Source organism: Vespula pensylvanica, chromosome 8, assembly GCF_014466175.1.
Source record: "Vespula pensylvanica isolate Volc-1 chromosome 8, ASM1446617v1, whole genome shotgun sequence".
NCBI classification, from domain to species: Eukaryota; Metazoa; Arthropoda; class Insecta; order Hymenoptera; family Vespidae; genus Vespula; species Vespula pensylvanica.
Genome location: NC_057692.1, coordinates 3131485 through 3143980, shown reverse-complemented (window position 1 = coordinate 3143980; position 12496 = coordinate 3131485). Strand labels below are relative to the sequence as shown.

Sequence of the window (12496 nt, the reverse complement as noted above, 5' to 3'; positions counted from 1 at the left end):
TTTTTTGTTATAATTGTGTTCTCCATTTCGCAAGGTATATTTCAATGAATTTATTTTGTATTATTTTCTCTCTCTCTCTCTCTCTCTTTCTTTCTTTCTCTCGTTTTTCCTTTTTCTTTCTACTCGTAAATTTGATGATTTACGTCACATCGAATAGATACTACCCGAACCTACTCGAGTCTCTCTCCAAGAGTTCAACTATTAACGAGCTTCCTTCGACTTTTTTATCCTCTTTATCCTCTTTCGAATCTCGCTCGCGTACTAGGACTCTCTCTCTCTCTCTCTCTCTCTCTCTCTCTCTTTTTTTCTCTCCTTTTTTCTTTACTCATGGCAACTTTACGAAAGTCCAGTCGGCAACGAAGTTAAACGTGCAAGACGCGTCGCGAGTAGTTATCCTGACCCCTTACGAGTCCTTATTCGATACGTATATATTCAAGTAGCATGTAAAAAGATCTTTTCATTAAACTAGACGAAGATATAAAAACAGAAAGAAAACTATGTAAATACTTTCGACCGATAACATTCAAAAAACAAGTCTAATAAGAATCTAGATATCAATCTAATAAAGATAACATGTGTACATGTAAAAAAAAATATTAGACTGTTTTAATACAAGAATAATTTGTGTCTATGTACAAACGAATAATTTTTTGACAAGAAAAATATTTCTTCTTTCTTTCTTTTTCGTTCCTTCTTTTTTTTTTTTTTTTTTTTCTTGAACATCAATCATCCGTTTTCATTCGCTCCGATTGTCATAAGTAATATCATTTAATTTAGATCTAATAAGAGCGCGAAACTACGTTGACTCTGAACGAGGAGAAGTAATATATCTACTTTTCTTATTTTCTTTCAGACATTCTCTCTTTCCGATGTATTCGCAATCCGGATCGGATTGGATCGGATCGGATCGGATCGGATCGGTTAGATCCGTTTCGATGTGAAACGAAAGAAGAGAAAGAAAGAACAAATGCCACGCGTATCATCCGCTTAGAGAAAAAGAGAGAGAGAAAGAGAGAGAAAGATATAGTGAGAAAGACAGAGAAAGAGAGAGAGAGAGAGAGATAGAGAGAGAGAGATAGAGAGAGAGAGAGAGAGCGAATGAGAAAAGAAGAGAGACGAGTTTCCGAGTTACAACAGATTTACTTCGATCTCCCGTACTAGAAGGAATAATTTACTAACATCCTGTATGTAGTTCACCATATCCTCCGGGAATATTCAGTTGCTTTTAAACCTTAAACATGCTTACAGAAATGTTACTGACGATAAACCTGGTATTCGTTGAAATCGTAGATAAAAAAAAAAAAAAAGAAAGAAGAAGAAGAAGAAAAAAGAAAAGCGTATGTAAATAAAAGAAGGTAAGAGGGAGATGAGTTTATCATAAAAAGGTCAAACAACGATAACACGTATCGGACAAATTTTGTCCTTCGTTTTAAAAGAAATGAAATGTTTTTGCTGGCGTCAGTTACCGAGAAAGAGAAACAAACAAAGTGAGAGAGAGAGAGAGAGAGAGAGAGAGACAGAGAGAGAGAGAGAGAGAAGATCACTGTGACGTTCTCTCTACAAGATGACGGTGGAAGATCGGCCCATAAAAGGAGGTGAGGTGAGGTAGAATATGCGAGAACACGAAGGACGTTCCCATTTCGTTGGCTGCGATAGAAGGAAAGAGACGAGTGGAGCAAAGAGAAGAGACATCATCGGTTAACGTACCGAGTCGTATACGAGCTGTGTCGATGGCGACCATAATCCAAGAACGGTCACGCTCGTAAACGGCAGCTTACATGCGAGAGGACTAGGAATGTGCTTTGAAAGGAGGAAGAAAGAAATAGAGATAGAGGAGAGAGAGAGAGAGAGATGAAGAGAGATAGAATAACATATCCTTCGTACTTGCAAACTCCGAGGTATGGGCTTTGAGCTTTAAGCGAGAGTTGTAAAAGTCTTGGTGACGACGCGTAGTTACATAAGAGAGAGAGAGAGAGGGGGGGGGGGAGAGAGAAAGAGAGATGAGATTGAACAGGTTGATTTTAGCGCCATATTAGATATACTCATTCACTCTTTATATAGTTTATAGCTAGTTTTGACTTTATCATCGATTATTAAAGAGTATTATGTTATCGTCAACGTAAGAATATCGATATTGGGATGATATCAGATGGTATTCGAAGAACGTAAGATGTTATAGGATATTTCTAATTTAACAATAAGTATATGTACATGGATATGTATTTATTTACGTACGTTCGTTCATGATATGACCGAAGAGATTAATAGTATTTCATAGATGATTTGATAGTTATTTTTTAATTTTAAAAGATTAACCCCTCCCTCCCATCTTCTTCCTACTTTACCATCCTCTATTGCAAATATTTATCATTCTTATCACTATACCTTACTAGTGTTAGTTTCGAAATATTATTTTTTTTATATTTCGTATCGATATTGAAAAAGTATCGATGTCAAGCCATACATAGAGCATCCTATAAAGTTTCCTTTTTACTCGACTCGATTCGATCGATCGACTGTTCTTATATACATATATATACATACATACATATATATATATATATATATGACCGTTCGTATGTCTGTATGTATATATGTTTATGTAAGAGAATGATGAGAGATGATGAATGATTAGGTTTTCGTGAAAATCCTTTTCGTTATATATAACGTTTATTATAACGAGATGCAAATGATAGGTGTAATTGACGAATCGACGAGCTTTTGAATAAAATTACATTTACATATACGATATTAAAAAGTGTCGTTATATATATATATATATATATATATATATATATATATATATATAACGTTACGCGAAAAGTTGTTCGTTCGATTTAAGAGGAATATGTATATATTTACTTCGAGTGTGCGTCTCAATTTTATTATCATTATCACTATTATTATTATTATTATTATTATTATTATCATTATCATTATTACTGTTATTCGTTCGTATCTTTGATATTAGCATAAGTAAATCAAAAAAGAAAAGAAACAAATAAGAAAGAAATATAATATACTCACGAGATGAGAATCTCTGGTGGTGAAAGTGATAGGATCTGAGGCTCTTGGTTCGCGACAGTGAAAATCCATTTTGCCCCAAGCTGCGGCACCCGCTGCACCACTTCTGGCCGCTTCTATCAGCTCCATTTTGACGCTTTCCGCGGTAAATTCCACCTGTAAGAAGACAAGGAAGAAAATTCTTTTTACTCGTTATATTTCATTTCATTCGGAATATATTGAAATAATCAATGACCGGCAGTAAAATAAAAGAAAGAGAAACTCTATCAACTTTCTTCAACTTGTTTCAACTAATTTTTCTGATTCTTTTTCTTTTCATTTCTTTTCTTCGTTCTTATTCTGTAATATACGAACGATGTCATTAATGAATGTTAATTGATTTAAATCGATTTGATAAACCTCGATCGATGATAATAGCGAATCATATAAATAAATATGTATATATAAAAGAAATCCTGCCGAAAGGTGTCGTTTGTTTGTCCGTTTAAAAAAATGAGAATGATTTTCTGAAACGTTGTACCTTAGTAAAATCGTTTCGCCGTATTATTTTTCGAACGAGTCAGACGATAAGGGACGAATTTAATCGGGGTACGCTTGAGAGTACGAAGGGAAGGTGATAAATCGACCGTCCAATTATTTTGGGATAACGTCGTACGTTGAAAGAGAGAGCGAGATAGATAGATAGATAGATAGATAGATAGATAGAGAAACAGAAAGAGAGAGAGGAAAAGAGAGAGAGAGAGGAAGAGTGAAAAGACGATCACGAAACGAGACGACAAGGACTGATAGTCTTGAAAGTTGGCAGAAGGTGTTCAAGAAGAAGAAGAAGAAGAAGAAGAAGAGGGGGAGGAGGATGAGGAAGAGAAGAAAAAGAAGGAGAAGGATAACGTAGAAGGTGATTTATCTGTGTTGCATAAATCTTGTTGCGTTTATTGCTACGACAGTGTATAATGTTACGAAACTGGTGATGGTACTCTCGTTTCAACAGCCGTTATCCTATTCTCCGATGTCTTCTCTCTCGAAAGTCGTTATCGAGTGTAACGATCGTTTGTGCTTGCTCTTATCGTAAAAATCAGTTTTCAAAGGGCCAACTTGAAGGCAACTAAAGTATGTACGTACGTTTGTTATGTACATATCTATCTATCTATCTATCTATCTATCTATCTATCTATCTATCTATCTAGCTATGTATGTACCTATTAAATATCGATGAACACAGTTGTCGACGTTTCGATTTCCTTCAAATATCTGAAGGTTCAGATATAGTTTCGAATGGCTGATCGGTTAATCTGATCGCTATTAATGTCCTTCTTTGCTCATATATAACGTTGTAAATTTTTTGTAAACGCAAAATATATCGGTATCTTTAAAAATTACGATTGAAACGATCGAGAGTTTTTAGTCGTTTAGATGCGTTACACCGTATCGTTGAATATGTTTATTCGTAATGAATATTTCCTTTAAGGTAAACGATTAGTTAGAGAAACTTTTGCACAAATTCGATAATAAAAAAAGAAAAAGAAGACATTCGGAAAATATCGTCGGAATTCTATTAATTCGTAGAAAGATAGAAAAGTAAGTCTAATAAACGATTGCGATTAATCGACGATTAAATACAAACAAACGACGAATTAACAATAGGTGATAACATGTAACAATTATATAAATTCTATTCTTTCAACATATATGATCCAGAGTGATCAATCGGATATGCTTAATAATGAAACCGTACCAATTAATACCTAGAAAACCACGTACGGTCAATGATATTCAAAAAAAAGAAAAACCAGGAAAAAAAAAAGAAAAAAATAACCAAAAAAAGTGAGAAAAGATGGGAAGCTCGAATTTCCCTAGAGAATCGCTTTTTGATACGGACCGACGAGAGTAGCAGCGTGTGCTATTCGAATTGAGCGAAATGAAAACGGTATATACCTATAGATAGGTATGTAGGTAGTAGCCTAGGTACGTACGTACGTACTAGGTACGTTTTGAACGACTCGGGAACGAAACGAAACGAAACGAAACGAAACGAAACGGGTGTGCGTAGATATAGATGAAGCACACGCTTTTCGTGCTTCAGCCAGTAGCACCATACCCCCACTCTTTATTCTCTACACCTACGTCCTTCGCACTTTCCTATTTTCCACGTCTCCAACGCCGATATCCAATATCTGTAAACAATGCTCGGCATTTATTCGATCGTTTTGTTTGAACGATTCGTAACTCGCTCCCTCGTTCCCTCTTTGACGTCGAGGCTAAAGAAGAAAAAAAAAAAGGAAGAGAAAAAAGTAGAGAAGAAAAAGAAAAAAGATTAAAAAAGCCCCCAAAAAAAAAGAGAGAGAAATTACAATTAAAAAAAAAAAAAAAAGAAAGAACAAGAGGAGAATTCAATGAAAAAGCTTCGAGGAAGAAATAGAAGGAGGGGATGAAAAAAAAATGGGAAGAAATATTCTCCATGAAGAATGGCGTCCGCCCTGAGTTTTTTTTTCACCCCCACATTAAATCTTTATTTCTCTCTCTCTCTCTCTCTCTCTCTCCCTCTCTCTCGTTCTTCGTGAACACACACGAAGGATGTTCAAAATGAAACGAAAAAAAAAAAAAAACTGTTCATTCCTTTGCAGCGTCACTCGCACGCGATACTTTTAAATCACCCAGATGAGAAACGCCCTACAAATTACCTACCGCCGGCACTAGCTCCACCTCGTCGTAACTCGTTCGCGAGACAAGTTTATTGCTTCATTTGTGATTCCCTTATTACTTTTCTCTGACTTTCTTACAACGAAAGAATCTTCTGTGGATCTTTCGATATCGACGTGGTCGACAGTGAAAGAGAGAGAGAGAGAGAGAGAGAGAGAGAGAGAGAGAGAGAGAGAGAGAGAGAGAGAGAGAGAGAGAGAGAGAGAGAAAATTGACTTAAGGAGTGTCGACTTCCTCACACTTTTCATGAAAGTTCACAAGTAAGTCGTGCACATGAATATTTCATTTCGTCGCAATGACCGCAGTCGCTGAGACTTGTACGGACGCTTTGATATTTTTAATCCCTTAAATTTATTTTATTTTTGTGCCGAGCATCTTCTATGTCACCCATTTAGGATCGATAGATTCTCTAAAATTATCGATTATTTCTGAGACTCCCTTTTCTTTTTCTTTCTTTTTCGGTATATTCATATTTCTATTTTTCTCACTTTTCTTCTAATTCACTAAAAAATATATTCTAGAATATTGACCGTTCATTTCTAGCCGACGTAAATAACAGATTATTTAAAGTAAGTGAGCAAATTTTTGAATTCAAAAGGAAAATAAAAAGACGAAAATCGTAGATATTTAATGAAAATTGACATTGCTTTCTTTGTTGGGAGATTAAACGATATTTTAAATCTTTTTAAAGTCATAGTGATTAATTTATAAATATCATTTGTAAATATTTGTGTATTAACTTGATTGATGTATATGTATATGTATTTTTTTTTTTTTTTTTGAAAATTTTATTATCACTAAAAAGTAATTTTAAGGGATTTAATTTGTGCATGAATATCGATAAATAAAAGAGAAAGAAAAGTGACGAAAATTTAATTGATAACATGGACAGTACTAGAATATAAATCTTTCTTATATTTTGTGTACTCTCTCTTTCTCTCTCTCCCTCTCTCTCACTCTCTTCATAAATTACGATCAAAGCATTTACAATGACAATGCGAAGGGAAAGCGATAATTGCTTAACAAAGGACTCCTCCGTTCGTTGCATTCGTTGCGGTGTGTGAACGTAAAGTCAATTCGTTTGATCGACAAATATTTAACGTTAGAATAATCGTGTTGAAATACGAATCACGAAACGGTGTCCTCGATGTTTTGTTCCAAACGAGTTACGCGACATTTCTTTGCCTAGGAAAAAAAGTTCGATCTGTGCGATTCATACAATAGAGCATCAAGCATACAGATTTCTAATTGAAATCGATTGAAATTAAAACGATACTTCGTTAATCATTTATCATAACTTGCGATTAAATAGCAATTATTATAATATATATATATATATATATATATATATATACATTATTTTTACGAATGTGAACGTAACACGTTATAGTAATAAACAAATTATATTGTGACAGCGTGTATTATAAATAGAAAAAATTTTTCAAAATTATTGGCAACGTTTTAAGTATATACGTTTCGAAAGCTATGTAAATCAGATGTAATTAAAATATTTTTTGACGAAATTTATAGAACACTTTATACTATATATTCATAAATTTGATTTGCGAGGAAACTGTCACATTTGAACGATCGACGTATTACATTCATCTCGTTCCCGCTAATATTCGATTAATTATTCTACCATATTGAATTACGTCAAAATCGACGCTGTAAATTTGATAGAAAAGCCCGACAGCGGTCCACGAGATTGTTCCGTCGATAAAATCAGCCCCGTGCGTTTGCTCTACGATCGTTTATTTGTCCTCTCTATAATAATCGAATCGTCTGAAAACCTTTGCGCTATATACGATTCATCGGATATCGAAAGGAAGCTAGCAATAAATCTTAACCATTTTCATTTTTAATAATATTCCTTATATCATCGAATCGTCCTTTTTGCGTCAAAGGATTATTAAAATATTGAAATTCTACAAAAAAATCGATAAAGATTTTTTCTTTTTCTTTTCTTTTTTTTTTTTCACATGCCAACGAATATCTTTCTCAAATTTTTTAAAAAAAGTTTAAAAAATTAAACTGATTTTTTATTTTAATTTTTCATTGTCAATTCTAATTGCCATTTCCAATGAGATCGTCCATCAACTATCAACTTGTTTTAATAGATAAAAAAGATATCGGAGATTCTTTTGGATTCTAATTTTCTTAGACATACGAGGACGGATAATTTATCAAAACAAATCGATCGATCGATTTTAATAACCATATATATTTGTAAACTTCGTTGATAACTGACGGACATTCGAATTTTCGAATCGAAGGTAGGATCTCTCTTGACGATAAAGTTTCGAAATAGCAACTATGTCGTCGATGTCGTCGAATTCTCGAGGAAACTAACCTTTCTTAGACAGCCGACAAAGTTGTTGATCCCTTTGGCACCTTGCAAAGATCTCGCATCAGCACCACCACCGACTAGAAGTCGATCGCTCGCTAGACGTGTGAACGATCCTGCGGTGTGTCCGTGCTCCGCATAAATTCCATCGACGATGGCCGAAAGCTGAAACGAGTGATTTTTTTTTTTTTTGAATAAATAAATAAATAAATAAATAAATAAATAAATGAATGAATGAATGAATGAATGAATGAATGAATAAAAAAAAAGAGGAATGAAAGATATCAATCTCTCCTTTTTCGTTTCACGATGCCTCTTTGACGATTGAAATTGGGAGCTAACGATGATCGGAGTAGTGTTTTACTACAGTACAATTAAAAAAAAAAAAAAAAAAAGAAAAGGAAAGGAAGGAAGGAAAGAAAGAAATGAAAAAAAAAGAGAAGAAGAGAAATGTAACGAAAAGGTCGAAATAATGAATGCAATACTTCGAGACAAGAGTGGCTTTTCTAAACTCGCTCGTTTAAAAGTCCAATAAGGTGAGAAAGGTAGTATAAAAAAGTGTAAGGAAAGGATGAGTACTTTTCTCTCTAGTTCGTCTATGAAAGAGAGAGAGAGAGAGAGAGAGAGAGAGAGAGAGATCTTCTTGGTATCGGTGTTCCGTTTGCTTCTTCAGGAGAGAAACGCTCGACGTCATATTTCCTTAAGTCCGATTTCCATGGCATCGAAATCCTCAGAGCGTCGTTCTTGAAGAGAAAACTCCTTCTCTCTCTTTCTCTGTTTTTCTCTCCGGCGGCTCTCTTTCTATCTTACGCATTACTTTTCCTACCTTTAAAGTTTTAACAACGGAAGCAAAGTTTCGCAGTTCGAGTTTCGGACGAATGTAAAGTGTATTTTTACGCTTCGAGAAAGAGAGTCAGTCTGAAGAACTCTATTCTGCGATGATGATGATAATAATAAAGAGAGAAGGAGAAAGAAAGAAGAGAAGGATAGAGATATATAGAGATAGAGATAAATAGATAGATAGAGAAAGAGAGAGAAAGAAACAAAGAGGCAAAGGGAGTTTATTATTTATTATCGGAATAAAACTAATCGTAAATGCGTACTTCTCGTAATATTATCCCTTACGTCGGATTAATGATATTTGTGGGAACGTACTCTCTCTCTCTCTCTCTATCTATCTGTCTATCTATCTATCTATCTATCTATCTATCTATCTATCTATCTATCTATCTGACGTGCAAAGCCAGGGCCAGAACTTTTTAATTAAGCCAATTAATCCAACTCGAACGAGTTAGAAGCTTTCAGTCCTTTTTCGAGAAACGCTTGTCCTCTGGGACCGGAGGAACGAAGATGAGAGAACTCGTTATTATAGTTGCTAGCTTATCCCACTGAGAATATAATATCGAATTTACCAAACGGGGGAAAATTTTCGGAAAGTCGAGCTTTCAGCTATTACATAGGTCGATAAGAAGAAAGGACTCTTTAGCTTTCGTCTTCCACGAAAGACAGCTGAGAGAAACTTTTCAAAAGCTAGAGAACAAGCTGCTGCCTACACACTTGTGTTTGGGTATAAGAGTAGATAGATACCCCTCCCACTCTTTACGACAAACTTCACCAACATTTTCTAGTAGCGAAAGGCTAAAGACCATTCCATTACGACTTTCCTCGTGTTTGGCGTCGATCGTCGTTATCTCTCGGTATTTCTCTCTCTCTCTCTCTCTCTTTTTCTCTTTCTCTCTCTATCTTTCTCGAGACAACTCTAATCGAGCAACTTTCCTCGAGAATGTATCCATCTTTGGATATATTGCGGTCGTATAGCACCCTTCTCTCTCTTTCTCTCTCTTTTTATCTATTTATCTACTCGTTAACCCTTTCTTTCTCATTTTCTTCCCCTTTGCATTTCTACCTCTCTCTTTCTCTCTCTCATAATTCTCATGCCCTTATCTCCGACATTTTACAGTACCAAACGAAGAATAGATTTACAATTCGTTCTCGAAAGTCTCGAAATAGAATTCGAGATATATGTATAACGAACTTTACGGTCGAAACTTTCCAACCGTAAATATTCGACGTAATAGTTTACGTTTAACCTCGAATAAATAAGAAACATACCTATAACAATGGTATGTTTACGTATGTATGTATACATACTTTGGTTTTCCCTCAGTTAATTCGACCTTTTATCATTTTGATTGTTATCAAACGAGAATGGAACTATCTCTCCTCGCCGACGGAGTGTCTATACTTTTGTCTTAAATAACGAACGGTGGTAGTCTTGTTTGAACGCTCTCGTCGTGAGTACCGTTCGTTTTCACTTCATAACTCTCGAAGATATCTATCTTTCGAGACCGTTTCCTCTCGTCAGAATGAAAGATAGATAAATAGATAGAGAGAGAGAGAGAGAGAGAGAGAGAGAGAGAGAGAGAGAGAAAGAGAGATAGATAGGTAGATAGATAGATAGATAGATAGATATATAGATAGAGAAAGAGAAAGAGAAAGGGAGAGAAGAGTCTCTATGTAACCAGTGAAACTTACAATGGTAAAATTAAAGGTCTACTTCGTCATTGAGAGATAGAGAGAGAGAGAGAGAAAAGAGGGATCTCTCGAGCTTAGCCAACGAACTGAGAGGTAAATGACCGTGTTTGTGCTTCTAGAAGATTTCCTCGGCTCGATAAGCAGTTCGCATTAACTCTCGTACCTTTCTATTCTCTTCCCTCTTCTAAACTACTTCCGAGATCAATTAAAGAAAGTTCAGAGTGAGAAAAAGAAAGAAAGAGAGAGAGAGAGAGAGAGAGAGAGAGAGAGAGAGAGAGAGAAGGAAGGAAAGCTCGTTCGTATCATCAAAAATAATTTTCAACTGTGGGTCCTTCCGTCTGGAACAAAAGGTGAGTCATAGAATTAAAGAATTTACTTTTGCTCTTAACTTTTCTGTTTATATATTTATCTCTCTCTCTCTCTCTCTCTCTCTTTCTTTTTTCTTCTGTCTCTCTTTCTCTATTCCGCTTATATCTTTGTATATTTGTAAATATTTCTTTAATGTTCTTTATGCCCTCTTCTATTATTATATTATTACTGCTGTTGTTATTGTTGATCTTATTATCATTATTATTTGCTTAGTTTATTTTATTTTTCTTTTATTGTTCAAATTACATCACCCTTGTTTTATTTTTCGTGTCGCTTCATTCTTTACACACACACACACACACACACACACACACACACACACACACACACACACACACACACACACACACACACACACACACACACACACACACACACACACACACACACACACACACACACACACACATATATATAAAGAAAAAGAGAGAACGTATAGTACTCTATGGCAATAAATGTGATTTTTGTCTTTCCCTATTTCTTTCTCTCTCATCACTCGTAAGAACACTCTTCTCCTTTCTTTTCTTTTCTTCTCTTTTCTTCCCTTTCGAGAGCATCGTTATTTCCATCCTGTCCTTCCATCCTTGAAATTTGGAGAACACTCGAGGAAAAGCACGACGGGACGGCGAAAGAGAAAAGAAAAGACAAGATAAAAGAAAGGAGAAGAAAAGAGACGAAACGAGGAAGCAACGAGGAAACGGAGGGGTGGGGTGGAATGTGGTGGGGGGTAGGAGAGGCTGAGGAAGGAAAAAGAAAATGGCCTTCAAAAAAAAAAAAAAAAAGAAATCTATGAACTTGTTATGGGATCCTCCGAGTATACCATTGTTCTCGCCGACGTTTCAACGATAATTGGATTATATTCGTGGATCTTACGGAAATCCTCTTATAATTTTTATAATTGATTCTCGCGATCGACGAGAAACTTTCGCGAGGGGAAGGGGGACGGGAGTGGAGAAAAAAGAATAAAGAAAAGAAAAAAAAAAAGAGAGAAAAGAAAAGAAGAAAAAAAAAACAATATCGTTGGACGTTTTTTCTTTCTCTTTTTTTTTTTTTATTTTTTTTTTTTTCGATATACGTAAAAGATACATAAAAGATCTCGTCAAAAAGTCTATTATATAGATCAATTCCTTAGATCTATATCTATCTTTTCTATTTTTATCGCTTTTGTCCTTTCACGTATCGAAAGGGTAAGAAAGAAAAGGGGAAAGGGATCTTTTTTGTAAGAGATAGGTACTCGACTAGCTCGAAAGGATGGCCAACATTTTTAACGAGAGAATCGAGCCATCTATAACCCGTAACATCCTTGAACCAATTCTTTTCCATCTCTTTTCTTTTTCTTTTCCTTTTTTTTTCTCTTTTCTTCATCTTGTTCTTCTTCTTCTTTTTCTTTACCGATCTTATATATCTCAGGGCATCGATAATCCTCTCGTCTTTTCGTTATGCGAGAAAACGATCCGTTCTAACTCTCCATCCGTTTCCTTCGATTTTTCTTCTCGTGATATCTCGAAGTCGCAAGAAAGATGC

The 12496-nt window shown here is 35.1% G+C and overlaps 1 protein-coding gene across 11 annotated transcripts in view; it reads right to left on the bottom strand.

The window, feature by feature from the left end:
* The window catches only part of LOC122631075 (neurexin-1), a 289963-nt gene that overhangs the window by 101966 nt on the left and 175501 nt on the right, over positions 1 to 12496 (bottom strand). For all 11 annotated transcript variants that reach the window (XM_043816311.1, XM_043816303.1, XM_043816302.1 and 8 more), the window contains 2 exons: positions 8075 to 8233; positions 3028 to 3180 (listed from right to left, as the gene is read on the bottom strand). In XM_043816311.1, the coding sequence (XP_043672246.1) occupies positions 3028 to 3180; positions 8075 to 8233 (312 nt within the window). The remainder of the gene's footprint in view (positions 1 to 3027; positions 3181 to 8074; positions 8234 to 12496) is intronic.